Here is a 19,546-nt window from a genome sequence, read left to right as displayed (position 1 = left end):
ACACAGCAAAACAACATCCAAGTGACTTCATCCTCAATCGGCTGGACCTCCATCCTGCCGGCAGGACTAGTGAAGACTGAGCCTCCTATTGATGCAACACGCCGTCTAATAATACTGCACCCTGTTGCTACGACAACGCCACACAATGTGTCCGGGAATGCTGTCTGTCGCCGCGCCTCCTTCTCTTTGAAGGAAGGAAATATTCTCACCTTCTTCTGCTAACAAACCTCCCTCACCCTCTAAAACACACACTCTTTAAATCTTCTCTGTCTTAAACTCCTTTTACTCCCTTTACAGTTTCTCTTTCCTTCTCTCCATGCTTGCAACCATAAAGTTTAAATATTACACTTCAAAAACATCCTTAATTTTACACGACAGTAGGAACACATATTTCCCTTTCTTCCAGCTCTTTAGACAGAGCTCAGTGCTTAAAAACAAGCTCTCATCTCTGCTCAAAAAAACAACTCTTTTTTTTTTAAAAGATATCCCAACATTCAAACATCAGTTTGAAGCTGTTTTGGAGTCAATGTCATTAAACCTGGAGAGGAAAAGCCAAGAAAACCAGGTGCTGCAAACAGGCAAATTACTTTGTTCCTGTGCAAAGATGTGATGCTACTCTTTTACCACATCACGACACAACTCACTCTTCTGGTTTCATTTTCAAAGTTGCAATTGATCCAGTTTCAATTTCAGCTTTATTCAAAGTAAGGTAAGAGTCATGGTAGAATCTTAAAACAATTTAAAAAAAGGTAAGTGTATGTACAGAGAGAGATATTTTTACTATTAAATTGATTAACATCTCCATCATGTTAATGGAGCAAAACAACAGCTGAAGACTTCTATGCCTTGAGAAGTTCTTCAGTACAATTAATGAAATAATACAAAATCAGCGTTTCATGACATTTTCATTGATGAGCGCATATAACCATTAATATCTATAAAAAGGGCTTTAAATGACTTCCACAAACTGTAAGATGCTTTTTTTGTTTTCACTCTGCTCAAAAACCCACCTAGGAAGGTGTTTGCGATGAACTCTGACACCTGATTTCCTGAACGGCTTGTCTCTGATAGCTGCGTCAGCTCACGGTTTAGCATCCTCTTAAACTGTGAAGACAAAACGAGACATGAAGAAAATATGGTTAGTCCAGGTGAAGAGTTAAAAATGTAAAACAACAACAGAGCGGTAAGGTTATTTTTGAATGATTATTAAATGGTTGAATTATTTAATAGATGGCAAAAGACATTTCAAAACCTGGGAATTTTTCCTTACTTGCGAGATTGTATTGACTAAATGATGGATGTTTCAATGTCAGATACATTGATAATGACAGACATTCTCACTGAAAAGGTGTTACTTATGCCTCAATTTTACAAGACAGTCTAAAGCATCCCTCAGAAAAATCTATGAGTGTGCATGTCAAACATTTCATAATGCTTTTGAAATGAAAGACCATGCTTACACCTCCAAAATCATGCCTGTTTAAAATAACAGGGTAAAAGCTACACAGTTGGTAGCTTAAAAACGCTAGTTTTGTTTTTCCCCAGAAAGTTTTTTAAAATCAGCCAGGTTAGGTCAGTGTTCCCGCTCATGTTTTGTTGCAGCCGTAGCTCCACACTGATTATGTAACAGCTCTGGCATGTGGTGGCTAGGAGAGAAGGGAGGGGACAAGGGTTTGAGAGTGATGCTGCAGTGGTAATGCTGCCGCCGAGTGACACAAAAACATACACTCTAACATAGAGTATGATTCTTTAAATCTGTCAGTTTATTATCTTATTTACTTCTTCCATGGTTCCTGCTCCCTCTGACATGTTTGACTCAGTCTGTGAAACTTCTCACATACACACACACATGCACATTCTCTCATAATATTTTTAAATGACATTCATATTTCTCCTACTGTAAATCAGGCGGCAGCTCTAAAGCTCAACATTAAACAGTAAAAACAGATTATCTTGGTAACATGCAAGACTGTTTCCCTCTACCTCTGTTAGACACAAACAACATCTCATCACTCAACCAACTCATGGATCTGGTCCTGAGCAGGTTCACCCAGCTATCATCCCACTCCAAAGCCTGCACCACTGACCAACAGCTCCCATGTAAATGAGTCCAGAGGCTGTTCCCATCGCTCACCTGTGTGAGTCTCTAGAATTCACTGTCCCGGAGAGCTGACACAGGCATGTCAGCTTGCACATACTGATACAAGATGTTCCTTAAATCCCAAACCACAAGTGGACAAGTTTGTTGGCCTTTTGATGAGCTGTAATCTCCACCTTCATTTTTGCGAGGCGCTCAGCAGAAGCAGTTACGATAAGAGACTGAAGTCCGTTTGGAGAAAAAAAAAAAAGTTCCCATAGTCCTATGTCCTGCCCTGAAGGTGAGGTAGAGATCTCTGGGGGTTGAGGGGAGGAGGATGGGGTGGGGTGAAGAGGGGGGGACAGGGGATGTGGTCCATCATCTGGGGGGGAGAGGGTGTGACTGCAGTTGCTCATTCAACTACTGTCACACACTACATCAATGAGAAACACAGAGAGGGAGAGGGGGAGAGTGGGAGGCTTTGAGGAACCCCCCTCCTCTGTCCTACACGCAGTTCCCTCTACTCTACTCTATCCAATCAGAATCGTCTTGCTGAAGGGGCTGGGTGGTGAAGAGAAATCTGATTGGCTGACTGGGAGATGGAGGCAGGGACAGGGTAGCCACCAGGTGGTGCAGAGGAGCAGAAAGGAGGGAAGTGTGGGGATGCTGGTTAACTCTTTCAGGGGAGGGGAACACCATTCATAAGGCTGAGTGTGTCACTACAGCTGTTTGCGTTGGAACAGCTTAATTTACACTTGTATATGATGCAGATTAAGTTTAAGTTAAATTTAATTCAAGAGTTTTGTGTCTGCAGTTGGAAGTGGACACCACTTATGGGTTCCCTTGTAATTTCATTTCATTTTATTTTTTTAATTCCAGCTGTGGATACAGAACAATTCAGACACATAAACTTCCACTCTCAGTATTTCTTGACCTTGTTGGTATGTTCACTATCAATGATGAATGGAAGGTGAGCTAACACTGTAAGTAGTTAAACATAACGCTAGGACAAGACTCTGTTTTTTTTTTTTTTTTTTTAAGACGCTAAACCGCTTGTTGAAGTTCTGACTGACCGCTTGTTGAAGTTCCCACAGTTCCTTGAGACAACCGTTTTGTACACTGCATTACTCTAAGGACACCCTCACTAACCCATCCAGTTTTTTCTTTCAGAGTGATCTCACCTTATTGGATGCCATTTCGCTGACTGAGTTTCTGGTCTGCAGTGTCTCCAACTGGTCCAGACACCAGTCCAGCTCCTCCAAAGTCTCCACCGCCAGCTTCTGGTAGGGCTCCTCTAAAAGGTCAGAAGCCAAAGAAAAGCACGTGTTAAAAGCCAGTTGTTGAGCTCCAGCGAATCCATCCTCATCTACAATTTTGTCAAAGGAGTCAAAGATGTGTGAAAGAAGTGAAAACTAACTTGGTGGCAGTTTTTGTCTCATTCAAAAAGTGGCTTACTGGCAGTAAACCACACAGATACAGTAGCACTGACCTGTAAGACATTGTTTACATACAGGCGGCTGGTTGCTGGTCGTTGATCGCCTAAAACAACAGTTGAGACAGATGAGGTGTTAGTAGAATAAAAAACTACAGAACAAGCAGTTGTACATGGTCTGTTCAATCGATCTCACTTGTTTCCCACACGGTCCTGCAGATGTGTCAGAGCAGCAAAGTTACTCCTCACTGTTCGCAGACTGGCAAGAACCTGAGGGGGGACAAGAGAGACGTGAGTTTGCTGCAAATGTGATGTCTTCACTGCAGATGAGCTGCGATTTATAAACAAACTCAAACTCAAAGTTTAGTCTTTTTGCATCTTCGGTCTTGTAAAAGTTTTTTTAACAGTGAGAAACTGAAAGAAGAATATGACAACTGTACTAGTAACACTTCCAAACTAAAAGTGGTGTGTGATGGATTAGATCTAAAACTGATACATGATAAACTCATTTTTTGCTTTAAGCATGTGAAAATGGACTTTCATGGTGTTTGTTATTATGGCATAACAACCATGTTAATAAACATGTTTCTGCTGTATTTTGCTAATAAGTTGGGTGGAATCTGTCAAGATAATTCACTTAAAGGTTTGTCTTTTTACAGTCAAACATAACACTTAAACTTTACTGAACTGGTGGCAGCTTTAACAGACATTTAAAATAGTTTATACAAATAAATTTAATGGAAGAGTTGATGTTAATTTCAATCAGTTTCAAAACCTGCCTTCTCACAGGAGCTCCTACCACAAGTACATGGAGAATGGGCGTGGGTGTTTCTTGTGAAAATGAACTATCACTTATTTCTCAGACTGATGAGTAAGAGCAATTGAGGAGCTACGTGGAGAGTCTAGACAGACCAACACTTCACATTGGACAAAATGAGTTTGAATGGAAACACTTCACAGTGAAATTTTAGCACCACAGAAAAAAAGGAAAAGCAGAGCTGCAAACTTTACACATTTTAAGGTTCAGTACAAACAGAACTAGTTGAACAAATGCTGCTTACCTGTGCAAATGGAGTCACAATCATGTCTTCTCCATGCCTGTAAACACCACAGACAAACATAAAGAGACATCCAGTTAGAGACATGCAAGACTTTTGATGATGAATCAAAACAAAGAACACCAACAAAAGACAATGACAACTGAATTTGTTGTCTTTGTTTCAGGGGAGGGGATTGGGTGGGGTTGGGGTAAGGGTTGACAGGAGTGTTACACTTGGCTTCAAATATCTGGTCATAAAAAAGAGGAGATTGGTTCAGTTGAACAAATATTTCTTGGAGGCAAAGATGTAGAATAAAATGTTTCACCAGTATTCAATTTTGTTCAAAAGCAATTAGTTTTAAAGGATACATTTTTAAACCTTTTTTCATAACACAATTAAAAATCTGTTTGTTTTTTCTAAGAAGAGTATGTTACAAGTTGACTCCAGGCCAGGCTGAGTTAAGCAGCAACTCAGCACCGAATTTACCTTTAATGTGCCTAAAAATGTCTCTGATAAGATGTCAATATTACTTCATCTGTGTTCCTGAAAAAGTCTTATACCTGTAAATCGGTTCAAGTAGATTTAATTCTTACAGAATGTGTGCCTCCAAGGTAAATATTTGAATAGGTTGATCAGTGGACAGGTGATGAGCAGTGCTCGTGCATATGGGGCTGAAAAAGCCAGTGTTTGGATAGGCAGGGCGTTCTGGGAGCTGTGGAGTTGCAACATGCATGCCAGTATCGTTGGTACTCGAGCCTTAAACTATTCCTTCAGTGAAAGTCCAAATCAGATGTGTATGACAATAAACAACAGAAAATGTGACTTAATATGTGAGGATATTAAAGTCAAACACCATTATTTTTCTCTTTGCCTCTGATTTTTGAGCTATGATACCAATAAGCCTTTCCACTTTCAGTCAGTTGCGCCCTTTATCATATAGTGAAAAGGTTGCATGTCAGTGTGGAAGTTTGTGAGGGAAGAAGATTTAGTAGCCTTCAAACTTGACAACATGGCACAGCCCAAAAAGAAAGGTAGAAAATCACAGCAGTCTTCACACTTTGTCTCACCGAGGCTGCCAATTGACTTCCCAGTGCTTCAATCCTTCCTCCCTTCAAAACAAAGGAGCGACAGCTATTGGTGGTGGAGACTGCTAGCTGCACAGAGAAACCTTTAGCTGCACAAACAGGCAGGGACTGAAACGATTTCTAGTTCAGAGATTGTTGATCTAGTTTGCGATTCAATGTGCCTAAATTACTTGGCTGCTATTCTGTTTAAAGGAAGAGATCCAAACGCCAAAGCCTGTCGGTGAGAACCAGGATGAGTTTACAGAAGAAAAAAACCCCCCAATGAATTTCAGTCCTGGTATGGTCACTAAACTGTTAAAATAATTTAATTTTGACCATTCATGAAGTTATCTTTTATTGAAAACATTTATTTTATACTGCTGATACACTTGTCTGAGAGTGACTTGAGAAATGCAAAGATGATATATGTTGTTAGTTTAGAATGTTGTAGAAAACTGACTTAAATTATCTTTGAATTTAAATACTGTATGAAATAGCTTTTCAAGCTTTTGTCTACTGCTATAATATTAAAATGGCATTTTCTCTTAAAAGTGGACTGACAGATTTCCTTTCAATCCAGAAAAAATAAACAATACGACTATAGGTTTTTGTGTTTGTTGTTGAAGAGACAAATGGAGAATCTTCAAAATACTCACAGGTCGCTGGCAGTGGACGAGTTGCGGGACATGGTTTTGGGTGAGAGGTCGTAGTCTGAGTCAGAGCGGTACAGGAAGGATTCACGGCGCTGACTGTGGGGAAAGTTGGCCTGAAGTACCAGACCAGAACCGGGGCTCGTCTGAGAGTCCAGTGGACTGCGACCCACCGACAGGCCATTCTCCACATCAAAACTACAGAGAGAGAAAGAAAGAAAGAAAAACGTTAAGACTAGTGTTTACTTCAAGATTCAGGAACCAGGCTAATTGTTAATGCTCCTATAATTTTAGTTTCACAGCTAATGCTGCCATTTTTAGAAAAAAACCTGCTGTTATTATCTGAAAACTAGTGACAGCAACCACTGCTGCAGTAATTACATTTTGTCATGTAACCTTTGGTGAAATCTGTCATGGGATATATTGTTTATTGCTGAAAGTGGGTCATTTCATTTTTTGCAAAGCTCTCCTGTATAAAGGATTTCAGATCTAGATGTGTTGGAAATAAATCAATCTATGTAATCAGTAACTGGATCATGAATATTGATAGCATGTTCAAAACATGAGATTTTTCTGTACAGAACATTACCTCAGATGCACGTCCAAACTCTGTGACTTCAAACTACAGTGAGGTGTACTGTAAGTGTACGCATGGAGACAGACCCTGAAATATGAAGAATATGTTCATGAAAACCCTGAATGTTTTGTTAGGATGTATCCCACTCGATCATAATGAAAGTAGTGATCACAGATGCATCTCTTTTGAACACATGGCATGTTTGAATACTCATGGGATGCCGTTTTAAATACCTGAAAAACACAGTCTGTTTGATGCTTTTAAAATGATTAAAAATATATTTAAGAATCTTATCAAACAGCTGACCTTGTAATTTCTTGCCTGTCTGAATCAAGCACACACACACACACACACACACACACTCTTCTTTCCCTCCAATACCGTGTGACGTCAGAACTGACTCCATGCAAGATACGTCAGGGGAGCTACTTACCCATACAGCCCCCTGCAACACACACTCACCAAACCCCCCTTCACTGAACAAAGTGCTTTATGCATCAAAGCATCAGTCTGAAAATGGATTCTTTTTCTGGTTTAATTGTAAATGGAATGAAGCCTAACTCTTGTAACCAAACAGTATCAGAGCTTGACTTTGGGTTAAAATTTACCCAGTTAGAGTTTTTCAGCCTCAGCACATCCCATTTCCCTTCGGCTGGTCTGCGCTTTGCTCAGGAACATGCTGACTCGACTGATCAGTGGAGAGGAGAGAGCTGTTCATGCCCCTGGGACTGGTGACTTTCTGGTCACAGCTACAGTTTAAAATAGTTTAGTGATAATAAAGAATAGACATGGAAACCAGATTTCACTGCACCATCTACAGTAATTTTATTCCACAAGGTTTATCTGTTATAGCCCTTTGATCTCTGATCATAACAATAGCTAACAGAGCAGCAGCGGAGCAATAGATGCTGACTTCTGGGTCTATTTTTAGCTCAATGTGCCTCGGGCGCTCCAGCAATAGCAATGGCTGATAAATGAAAGACGGCTATTATGCAATCAACGCTGAATGAAAGATTTTATTCACAGAGAGAGAGAGAGAGAGAGAAAGACACACACACACACACACACACACACACACACACACACACACACACACACACATACACACACACACACACACACACACACACACACACACACACACACACACACACACACACACACACACACAGAAGAGGGAGGAAGAGGAGACTGGGGTTATGAGGAAGGCTGTATCCTGCACAGTGATGTGCTTCAGTATCTCTTCCCTGATTGGTGGGACACAGCAGAGGGAGGCGGAGCTGCAGCACGGCTTACCTCGATACCCCCCCTACCACCACCACACACACACACACACACACACCTCATCCAAACCCATTTCTCCCCCCCTCCCTCTTTCTCCCCTGGCTCGGTGTATTCGGCCGTGACAAGGCCCCATCAGAGGAGAGCAGTGACGTCAGAAGCTAAAAATAGATCTGCCTGCCAGGAAAGAGGGGCACTAGGAGACTCGTGACGGGGCTTACGTAGACATCCCCCCCAACCACCTTCACCCCCTCCCAGGTAGGGTGCAGATAGTTTCTCCCTGACTCATTAATTGACAGACAAAGAAATTATGATTTTTTTGTGTGATCTTTCTGTGCATCATTTTTATGCCTCTAAATATTTTTTCTTCTCTTCAGCTGAATCTGAGTGATCAGGTCCAAGTTGAGGCTCGAGGACATTTTGTCAGGAGGGCTACCCTAGAGATTTAATAAGGTCAGATGCTCACGGTTTATGTCATACATTTTCTCACAGAAAATCATTGCTTCACATAACAGAAATATGAATATTTTTCCACCATGTGGCATCACATGTTTAGATTTAGAGTTTAAATCATACATAAATATGAGGTAAAGCTGAGGAGTGAACACAGAGTAAACACATTTCGTGTAATTTCTGTTTCGTCTCACTGTTTTAAATTCTACAGACTCAATATCATTCAGCTTTTCAGCAGCTGCAGTTTAGCAGACAGAGCTTTCTGCTGATCAATGATTACTTCTATTCAAGAGGAAGAGAGGCCAACAGACCTCTAGCAGGTAGACAGCACCCACTACTGGAGAAATTTGGTACTGCAACACAAGTCACAAGCAAATGTGTAAATGAAACGGCAAAAGAAATTTGAGAAAGTGCATCCAGGCCAGAAATACTTTCTTCACATGCAGGAAACATAAAATATAACATTATTAATACTACCTTTTCTCCTAAAGTTTAAATAAAGTTTTTTTTTCCATTGTTTTTTCTCCCCTCTTGGGTCTATCTGTCCTACAATCTAGCTCTTCTGAAAGACTAATGCCAAAGTTAGAACAAATACTTCCTCATTTAAGTGAATAAATGGAGCTATAGCTAATTTTCTCACATCACATGGAGTTAAGGTTTTATTGTCTTCATTAATGCCAATAGAGGATAAAATGTAGCTACTTACAATACTTTCAACAAACAGAAAAACATATATGATGACGAAACAAACTAAAATTTGAGTTAAAAAAAAAAACCCATCTAATATTCCAGGTGTAGTGTTATGTCACCACAAATGTGAAGACACCAAACAGGCCTCTGTCCTCGGCTCAGACCATCCTCCCTCTTCAAACAGGCAGCCAGGAGTCTTGTTCAGTCCCAGCACACATAACAAGCTGACCTTGGTGCCTCTCCTGCCTCCAGCATTGTTTTCCATGACTCTGACGCAAATGACAGCTCCCTTTTCTCTCTTTAACCCCCCCTTTTTTTTTTCTTCCATAAACTTTTCTCACACTCACCCACACATACACACACACGGCCCACATCAAAGTCTGCTTCTGTACCCAGGATGTTTGGTTTTAACCTCATCATAATATGAAAGAAGAGGGAACATTTTGCAAAAAAAAAAAAGAAAAACAGCAGCTCTGCAGCAGTGAGGCACAAAGTTGAATTAATCCTTTAAAAGCCTTTGAGAGCTTTTTTTTATTATTGTGAAACTTTAGGACAGGAATTGCAAAGTCCGACTAGCTTCAGTTCCTTGGTTGGTTCCTTGTTTGCGATGCTCTCGTGGGAACCAGAGCCGAGGGATTTAAGGGAACTTTCTGTTATGCATGTGAGAGTGGTACAGAAAACAACAGTCAAGGCCAGATGTTATTTGATGGTGGATGACACAGCCCCAGGGTCAGAGGTCAACCCTCACACACACATGTGCACACATGCTCCCTCCTGTTTTCTTCCCTCATGGCGTGGGAATTGTCCGAGGGGCCCAAAACATCACACCAGGAAGGAGGCGAGAGGTAAGGAGGAGAGGAGGGAAGTGGACCAGGGAACACTTTATGAATGTGTGGATGTGAGATAGAGGGAGAGAATCAGAGAAAGAAGGGAAGAGGATTTGGCAGAGAAAAGAGGGCAATCAGGGAAAGAAAAAACTCAGAAACTAATTTTGGATCAGAAATGTGTGTTTTTCTTTTTTTCAAACACTTTTCCATTTTACTTAGTGGATGTGGGATAGAGGTCAGAGTGGGTGTAAAAAGAGTTTTGACTGTGCTTGCTTTACACTACTCGCCCATTGTACATTTGATCTGAAGGTAACAGAAAAACAAGCCCCCCTCATCCAGCTGCCTGCCAAACAGATCCTCACTGTCACTGTGTGTGGTTGTGAACTGTGTGGGGTGTGTGAGTTAGTGCATTGCCCTCTTCTAGATCTGTGATGACGTAGAACAGTGAGCAAAAACTGACTGTATGCAAACAGTGTTTTACTCATCTTGTCAATGGAAACACTTCCAAAATGACTGCACATCTGCACACCATCACAAAGTGACATCAGGACAGTCAAGCAGGTAAAAACATCATCCATAAAGCAGCATTCCTTCTATGATCGCCTCCATCCCATGGACTCCTCTAGTTCAGGGAGAAACTAAAACATAACAAAGGATTTTTAGCTGTTTTTGTTAATTACAGATGTGGGCTTTTCTCACCTTCTTAAAACACACAACCTGTGTTACAAATAACCTACTCGCACATTTTTCTGTACTAAGGTAAGTCCTGACCTCATAGTTATTCAAAGCAAATCGACTAAAGAACGGAGCCTTGATCTCACTACAGAAAGTTGGACTTCGTAGGCAACAGAGAGTTTCCTCACTATGACGGTTCACTACATGTCAGAGTCAAACAAGCAAACCTATTCTGTGTATGAGAGAGTCATAGTAGTGCTCTATTGAGAGAAGAGTTGACAAATACAGCAGATTTGTGGAAGTTGGAGGGGCCAGACGTGTCAGTCTCAGTAACAACAGATTCTTTGTGTCTTTACCTTCGCCAAGGAAGTTGTGTTTTTGGGAGAGTTTGTCTGTCTGTCTGTTTGTGAACAACATAACTCAAAACAAGTGGAGAAGTGATTACATTTTTGGAGGTGATCTGGATCACTGCCTGGATCTAGGATTTTTTTTTTTTTTTTAGGGATTCTTCATTGTGAGATAGGGCTGTTTTCACCACATGTGCATATAACTCCGCAATAAATGGTTGGATTGCTTTGCAAAACAGTACAAGACAAGGTCACCATAAGTTCTGACAGATGCAAAAGTACGATCCAGATCCTTGCAATATTCTGGATACTATGATCCGGAATATGGAATATGTACTGGGCCATCACAATTTTCAAAACTGTCAGATAACAAATTATTGCACAAACCTGCTACTAACACCAAATTTCAACCGACAGTCTGCTGAAAGGGAGTATAACATTAACGTAGGACTTCAGTGTTGCGTGACAATCACAATATGCTTGGCAGAGGTCTGCGCTCTGTGAGTGCTTTTCTAATTCAAAATTGCATCCATTTATTATCCATCTACTACTACTGTGCCACATATTTATATATGTAAATCCTAATTTTAAATCAAACAGTAATAAATAAAAAATGTGTTCAAAATGATTTATTTTTTCCCAGGAGTAAAAGAAGAAATTGCTGATCAAGTAAAACTCTGTTGACTCATATGATACCATTGACGTCTATAGACATCAAATTCGATTACAACCAATTACAGCGTCTATAGAAGTAAATTGTGTTTTTGGCTCATAAACTACTGTGGGTGAGAGTGGTGTGCTCTTTGGATGAGAGATCAGCATAGTTATGACAGAAGGATGTGAGACGACAGACATGATGAGATGATGTAACTCAGAAAAGTTCAGGCAGCTCACACTTAAACTGAGGATGTGTCGCAGTAGATCAGAGAGAAAGTGCGGCACCATCGTGAGAAAAGACGACAGAGATCACGGAGAGGATCAAAGAATGGGGGGCCCGAGATGAGCGCAATCTAAAAAAGTATGTTTTCTCTGTTTATCACAAACAGGAATAGAGACATAAAGAAAGAGAGTCCACTCTTCTTAGGTAGTGTTGGGGTTTACAGAAAAAATCATTATTTAGGTCTTGAAAGATTGTTCAATATGCACTGAAAATGGCTGTTAGTGAATGAGTTAAAAGGCCCAAGAATGGGATAAAGAATAAATCCAAACCCAACCAAAGACTGTAACCAAAAGACAGGGGTACATGCTGCACCATGGGCTTACTGTGTTGTGACATATATGATGCAGTGGTTCTCAAATGGGGGTACGTGTGCCCCTGGGGGTACACGAGGGCACTCCAGGGGGCACGAAAGATTCACAAAGTATATTCAAAACATAGCAACCAAGCAAAATTCCCTTAAAACTATTTATTCAATCAATATTTGAATGCAATACAAGTTTAAGTTCACAAACTGAGTATTTTATCCAATAGACACTAATAGTACAGCGCTGTGTTTTACGTCTTTTTTTCCAAACAAAACTGCTTTATGCTCATTAGGGGGGTATTTTGCAGAAAAGAAAAAACATTTCATAAGAGGTACATCACTGGAAAAAGTTTGAGAACCACCTACCTAATGGATTGATAAGGAAAAGATTTTACACTCACTGGACGAGTGTCAGTCCACACTCAGTTTAAAACACCTGATGAGGAGGCACAAACGCTGCCGCCACACAGAGATCCTGCTGTGCCAGCTTTACCAGCCTGAGAAACCTCCCTGCACTGACTTTCCACCAGGCTGGAGTAACGTTTCGTAAAAAGATCGCAACCTCCATGCCAGTGTTCGCTGAGACCTGGCAGAGCGTCTCTGCTGTGCACAAAACGTTTGGCTCATTGGTTGGCATTGACACATGCCTTACATGACACCACACTTAGAGCTGACTGAAATATGACACCACGAAGTTACACACATCTGCCTAAAAGAACATAAAAAAATTAATCATTTTCTATTAAAAGAGGCAGAAAGAAAAAGCATCCTTGTATCTAGTGTGTTCTATTAATTTGCATTTACTGTTTGATAGCTGGTTGGATTTAAATACCTGGTCCACTCAACAGTTGCTGTGTGACCTAAAGTAGAGAAGAAAAGTGCACATTAACAGTGAAAAAAATACACTCTCCTTTTCACTTTCACAGTAGTAAACAGTTACACTGGATCCAAACGGAGCCCCACACCTCCACGAGGAGCCAGTTGCTTTTTCCACCCACCTGACCAGCCAAACTGAGCCAACGCTCTGAGTCCAACACCAACATCTGATCTCAGAGTAGCTCATGCTTCTCTAAGTATAGCCAAGGGGAGGAGAGTCAGGCCAGCTGCTGTGTTTATTATTTTTCTGTGTGACCTTTGACCTACAGGGAGAGGAAGGACTTGCCTTTAAAAACAGTGGAGCTCTGTTTGGATTGTCACAAGAGGATGAAAGAGGAAAGGAAGTCAAAAATTGTGGCAGGGTTGAAAAGTTACAGGCTTTAATGTTCTGATGGTTTTATTTGTTTAATGTTGGGGCAAAGCCTTGAGGTTAAACAACAAAGCCTTGCAATTAAACTGTGATCAGAAGCCTTAAAAGAAACAAAAGCAAGGATTGTTAACTTACAATTACCTTTAGTTTGCTCAAGCACAGTTACTCAAGGGGGTAAGTGTGTGTGTGTGTGTGTTTGCAGCTGGTCAAGCATTTCTCTCTGACTCTGCTTCCTATCCATCATCAGCTTTCCTGTGATATGAAGTTATAAGGGTAAAAGACGACACTACTGCACAGCTGTTGTTTGCAGATCAGATGTTCAGTCAGTGTCACAGACTAATAAACTTCTAGAGGACTGGCCCTTTAAATCCAAACGTAACTAGCTTAGGTCTTAAGTGGTTTAAATTTTGAAACGCAGGGAGCCTCTAAGGTTGTCCGCTCCTCCGGACAGATATCGATCGTGGAGTCTATGTGCAGTGATTAGCTCTGTCTCTACAGGCAGGGACAAATCCATACGGTGGCTGATCAGTGTTAACATCATTAGAGGTTGGTAAGGAGTGTCACACACTGGGCCAGAACCAGCCAGAATCACCACACAACACACACATGCAGGGAGAGTGTGATTATGGCCCCAGCAGTGGAGATCTAGATTTGGCTCCAGGATCGACCTGAAAATCGAACAACCTTACATCACACTGGTGCGCAACTGAACAGGCTGGTTTTGGGCACAAACACAATCGGCACACACACACACACTCACTCACACATAAGGTCTACCTTTGCCCAGCAACAGGCCATGCTGAGTTTTCCTCTGGTCTGCACTAATTTCCGTCTTTTAGTCTACGCTCATTGAGTAAAACAACAACTTCCTCTTATAATTAAGCTAGGGTAACCAAGGGTAACCAAGGCACAGCCAATCACAGAGCTGATCACTTGAGCATATGAAAAGCTTTCTCCAAATCTTTCCCAACCTATTTGTGTGTCGATTCTTTAACGACATTTCTTTCGCGTAAAGCAGTCAATATTTGTTTTGAGCATTCACAGTTGATGGCAAATAGAAAATGTTTAATTTTTCGTAAATGTGAGCTAAGGGCAAAAATAAACAGAAAGCTTGAGGAAGAAAATAATTTGGCATCACTGGATATATGTAGAATACACAGTTACTTTTTCATCCTCGGCATCAGGTTTTTCTCTAAACTATTTCATGTTTTAGTGCCTTTGTAACATCAAAATGAGTTTCCTGGCTACAGCTGCAAAGTAGTGCTGAAAGTTGTTAAGTACCCAGAGCTTTGCGAATTTAGAGGCTTACTTAAGCTTTACATATTTAATGAATACTTACGAGGGAGGGCTGAAAAGTTTGCAGCCTGACTAGGAAGGAGTTATGCCATAGTGATGAAAACTTGGCGTGCATCACATTTTCTGACACTTATGGCATTTCAGATTAACTGACACTGAAAAGTAGAACCAGAGACATTTTGTGAATATGGAAAAAAATTGGCACTGCGGCGTTATCAAGTATCTGCAGAGAAAGGGGTTAACCCCCAAGGACATTCACACCAATATGATTGCAGCATGAAGGGATGATGCTCTAGCCTTATCAACTGTGGAAAAGTGGGCAGCTGGATCCAAGGGGTAGGGAGAGCCTTGGAGATGACAACCACACTGCCACAGCAACAACCCAAGAAAACATTGACCGTGTTGAAAAATAAACCATGCCGTAAGTGTCAGAAAATGTTGAATTTAATGCATCCCAAGTTTCTACACTATGGCATAACTCCTTCCTAGTCAGGCTATGTACTTTTCAGCCCATCCTCGTACATTAAAATTGAGGTAAATGCGCAACACCTCAGAAAATCAAGGCACTCATAGCAGTGCTACTTTTATCTGACACTACAATAGTTATTGTTTCTCTAATCTGGACTACCAGGACATAATGCCCAGAGCAAACCTTTCAGCAGACTTTCTTACTGCAAACCAGTGTTAAAAAAAAACCTTATTCAAAGTCTCCCAGCCCACCATCTTTCCCTACCTGGGATCCCGCAGAGCCCTGGAGTCTACACAGGTGATCAGGTTCACCTGTGATAAACAGCATCAGAGCAGGATGCATGTGGACGCCTTATTTCCTCTTTGGTTTAGATTACATCAAAGTCCATCAACCCCCCTATTGTCTGATCAAGCAGCTAAATTATGGACCAGAGTCCCTTTGTAAATTGGTCATCCTTTCCCAAATTGGTCACCATCCCTGGAGTCTGGGAGATGTCAGAATAACACTCAGTGCACTGTTCCATCAGTAATATTATACATAAAAAACACAAACACAGTCACACTGGTCTTCTGACGTAAGTTGTGGTTTCATGGCTGTCACTGCAATGCCGATCGACCGGCTCTCAGGCCTGCAATTATTTCTGGCCCAACGCACTGCTTACTGCAGTTCTGTTCGTCCGCAGAGTAAGAGAGCAAAGACGCTGAAAAGCGCCTTAAACAAACATGATGGAAACCAGCTAGCTAAGCCACTGGACACGGTGGGTTTCCTCATGAGGTGTGTTTGCAGTACCAATGGAGAGGATTTGTCTCACAGGCTCTAGGTAGAGGCGTCCTGTGGTTCAGCGGGTTGAGGCATCAGCTGTGAGCTGGCAATGATTTGGGATCGAGTCCAGGGACCAGCCACTGTCACGTCAATATTTCCTTCAGTCCTCAACTAGGGTCAAAAATGTTTTTGTCACGAAATGTCACACTCCAGTAACATGTTCATAGCAAACCATTTGACAGTGCAGACCTGTTTCTGCACAAAAGAAGACGAGGATGTGTGACATCATCATGACATAACATGATGTGACAGCTGTGGGGAACACCACAGGACATCTGTGAAATTGGCAAGCATCCTGGGTCACAGACTGTTTGCTTACCCGAAGTGGACAACAACAGCTGTGTGTGAACATCAGACAGAAACCACTGAAAAGTGACTGCTGTGGACGTACAGAGCAGAGACGGGTTAGAGTCTCCAATTCATAGATAACCACCTGTAAACACACAACCACAGTCACAACATTTTGAAGCCAACCAAGAAACGCTCCTGTATGAAAAGAACTTAACTGTGAGAACGCAGAGTAGAGCTGTCACTGGTCACGTCATTGATGGAGGATGAGTCAAAGACGCAGAAAGCATCACCGCTGAAAATACAGAATTCCTTTTTATAGAACCATACAGTATGGCAGCTGAGTAGTGTTTTCCCAGAATGACTGTGAAACTACGTCAAACTATGACTTTTAACGGGACAAGAACCAGGTTTCTTGATTAACAACCAGGCACTCACCAAACACTATCCAACAGCTTTATACAATTAACTATACAGATAAACCTTAGAGAAATACTGAGTTGAACTTGAACAGATTTAGCTGTAGTCTCTGAGGAAAATGTGACCCTCACTGTTGGTGTATGTGGGTAAAGTCTAACCAACTGCTGACAGCTGAGACCTCTGATACTGTCAGCTGATAATCTGAGCTGATTCCTTCTTTTGGTGAGCATAATTTCAGAACACCACCACACTTGACGTGACTCCTTGTTTACATTACGTGGCAGCATGCTGGCAGCCAGCAATGATCTTTAACCTCGTGTAGCTGAGTGTCACGTCCCAGCATGTTGACATGGGCTGACGCCCAGAAGGCAGGCAGGCCACCTGGCCATAATACCACCCAACGTCAGATCTTTGATCAGATGTGCTGGAGGAGACTGCAGGTGTTTTTAGATGTATCATACTGAATAATGTTCAGTGTTAAGTTATGATCAGATGTGCAGGTATGGTCAGACTGAGATGGGGTGACAGGGTGCAGTGAGGGGAGAAGTGTTCAGGAGAAGCACCAATTCATTAAAATGTGAAGATCTGGATTTCTTCGGGAACTGAATCCACCTAAAAGTCTGCTCTTTAAAACTGTCCTTAAGACTTGGTAAAAAGAATCATGTTGCCCTTGTAACAAGAGGACATTGGTCAAACTGATATTTGACTTAAACTCAATATCAGGTATCAGTCAGTCACGTCTATCAGAATAAAGCTTCATTCTATGTATAACCCACGGACAGGAAAATTTGTATTTCCTTAAAATAGCTTGTTAATTAGTGGTCTATCACAATTCACAGATTTGATTCATGATTCTAGGAAAATATATGTATGTATTTTGTTTCTTCTTTAAATGTATTGCCCTTTCAGAGCAATAAAAATCAATTCAATTGGCACAGAGCAGTTTTGAGTACTTGTGGAAAGCTCTTCGTCCTCATAAAAGATGCACCCCCAAGGCAATTTAATCAGTTTGATGTTGAGTGTTTGAGGTTTGAGGTTATGAAAATGTTTTGTCCCTACAAGAGGTCAAACAGAGGAAGCACAATGAGCTGCAAAAGAGCAGCTAACTACTGTTGTCGATTACAGCTGATTAACATTACTACCAACTTGTTTGTGAAGATAAAAAACAACTTCCCATCAGAATTTATACCAAGTTCTAAGGATTTTCCTGTTACAAAAAAATAAGCTTTGAAGTGACAAAACCAGTCACTTCTCAACCTTGACAAAACCAACTTTTGGAAGGAGCAAACATTAGAAGAGAGAAACAATGAAACAAGTGTGACCAAAAACAAACCTGAGGTTTGTATCTTAAACCTCCTGTTGCCAGGAAGAAGTATCGTTTAAAAATATCAATGTAAGGAATTACAGAACTCACTGACCTACAGAACAGAAAACAAATCAGCTGATGTGCTTGTGACTTAACAGAAACAGCCAGACTAAATAACAAACTATCGGCTGCACTTCAAAGAAATCCAACTGTGATTATGCCTGGGTGAAATAAACTGTTCAAACACTGTCAAGACCCCTACCAGTACATGAGTTGGCATGACCCAGTCATGACCTGTGAAAGACCCTTGATGTGTTGAATGAGACGTTTTACAACAACAAACCCAGGGCTGCACGTACATGAGACAATTCATCATGGCGGTCACCAACATGTTGAAAGCTGAACACTTCTGTCTGCTACCTTCAAAGAACATCACAGCAGAGCTCTCATTTATTGTTTCCTGCGGAGTGCAGATGAACTCTGGTGACTGTCAGGTGATGAATTGACTGTAAAAAGATGCACAGCGGAGACTTTTTACACAACCAAGTCGGCTGCTGCTGAAAGGAAACATTCTACTGAACGGCAAAGTAGAAAAATGTGTATTGTAAAGGACATGCACATTATTATGCACATTATTTCATGCATTCTATTCTGCCAAAGGACTTCAGGTTGTTTGGGACTAAGCACTAGAAACCAGATGCTTTAAAAGCTGGGCTGGTTGATAGTGTCCCTTAGGAAAGAATAGTAGAGATTGGATTGATGACATGCTGCTGGCTGTTTATGACAACTCAAAAGAGAAAAAGTGATTTGTTTGGTTTGCAAAATAATACAGCATACATTTATCTGACTAATTAAGAAACTTCTGTATTTCATGAATAGCACAAGAAGCTTTGAAGAAATGAAATAAGACACTAAGAAAAGGGAGGTCCACAGCAAAATAGTGCCCAAACATTATGCCTGAAAGCAAATGTCAAACGTCCACACTAATGTAAATGAGTGTCTGCCAAAACAAGCTGCAAAACTTCTGACTTTACAGTAGAAACTGATGACAAGAAAGGCATTTTTTTTCCATCCAGAAATTAATGGGAACCACTCAGGGTGCAGGGTTAAAGGGATTTGCTCAATGTGCACTCCATTTCTCTCTGCAGCTTCTTGACCAGTATTACACACATGTGGTTGATCCATCAGGCCTATGAATACGACCCACTCTGCGTTCATTAGAAATATCCTTTTGAAGGTTTTTTATTGGTGGGTTGACATTATAAAGACACTTTGATCCCCTCCTTGGCCGACCTAGCTGATGTCGTCATGACTCTCTGAAAGGCCGTCTGCTAAATTAGTC

At 41.1% G+C, this 19,546-nt stretch overlaps 1 protein-coding gene across 4 annotated transcripts in view; it reads right to left on the bottom strand.

Moving 5' to 3' along the window:
• LOC141788678 (3',5'-cyclic-AMP phosphodiesterase 4C-like) overlaps positions 1–19,546 on the bottom strand; it is a 93,744-nt gene that overhangs the window by 8,759 nt on the left and 65,439 nt on the right. For all 4 annotated transcript variants that reach the window (XM_074667657.1, XM_074667658.1, XM_074667660.1 and 1 more), the window contains 6 exons: positions 6,270–6,461; positions 4,571–4,607; positions 3,706–3,779; positions 3,567–3,616; positions 3,259–3,371; positions 1,011–1,104 (listed from right to left, as the gene is read on the bottom strand). In XM_074667657.1, the coding sequence (XP_074523758.1) occupies positions 1,011–1,104; positions 3,259–3,371; positions 3,567–3,616; positions 3,706–3,779; positions 4,571–4,607; positions 6,270–6,461 (560 nt within the window). The remainder of the gene's footprint in view (positions 1–1,010; positions 1,105–3,258; positions 3,372–3,566; positions 3,617–3,705; positions 3,780–4,570; positions 4,608–6,269; positions 6,462–19,546) is intronic.

This window comes from Halichoeres trimaculatus, unplaced genomic scaffold (assembly GCF_033239565.1).
Source record: "Halichoeres trimaculatus isolate MK-OKI-2021-1 unplaced genomic scaffold, fHalTri1.1 fHalTri1_scaffold_4, whole genome shotgun sequence".
Classification (NCBI taxonomy): domain Eukaryota; kingdom Metazoa; phylum Chordata; class Actinopteri; order Labriformes; family Labridae; genus Halichoeres; species Halichoeres trimaculatus.
Note: the sequence above shows the minus strand (reverse complement) of the source record. Positions and strands in the feature narration are given on the sequence as shown.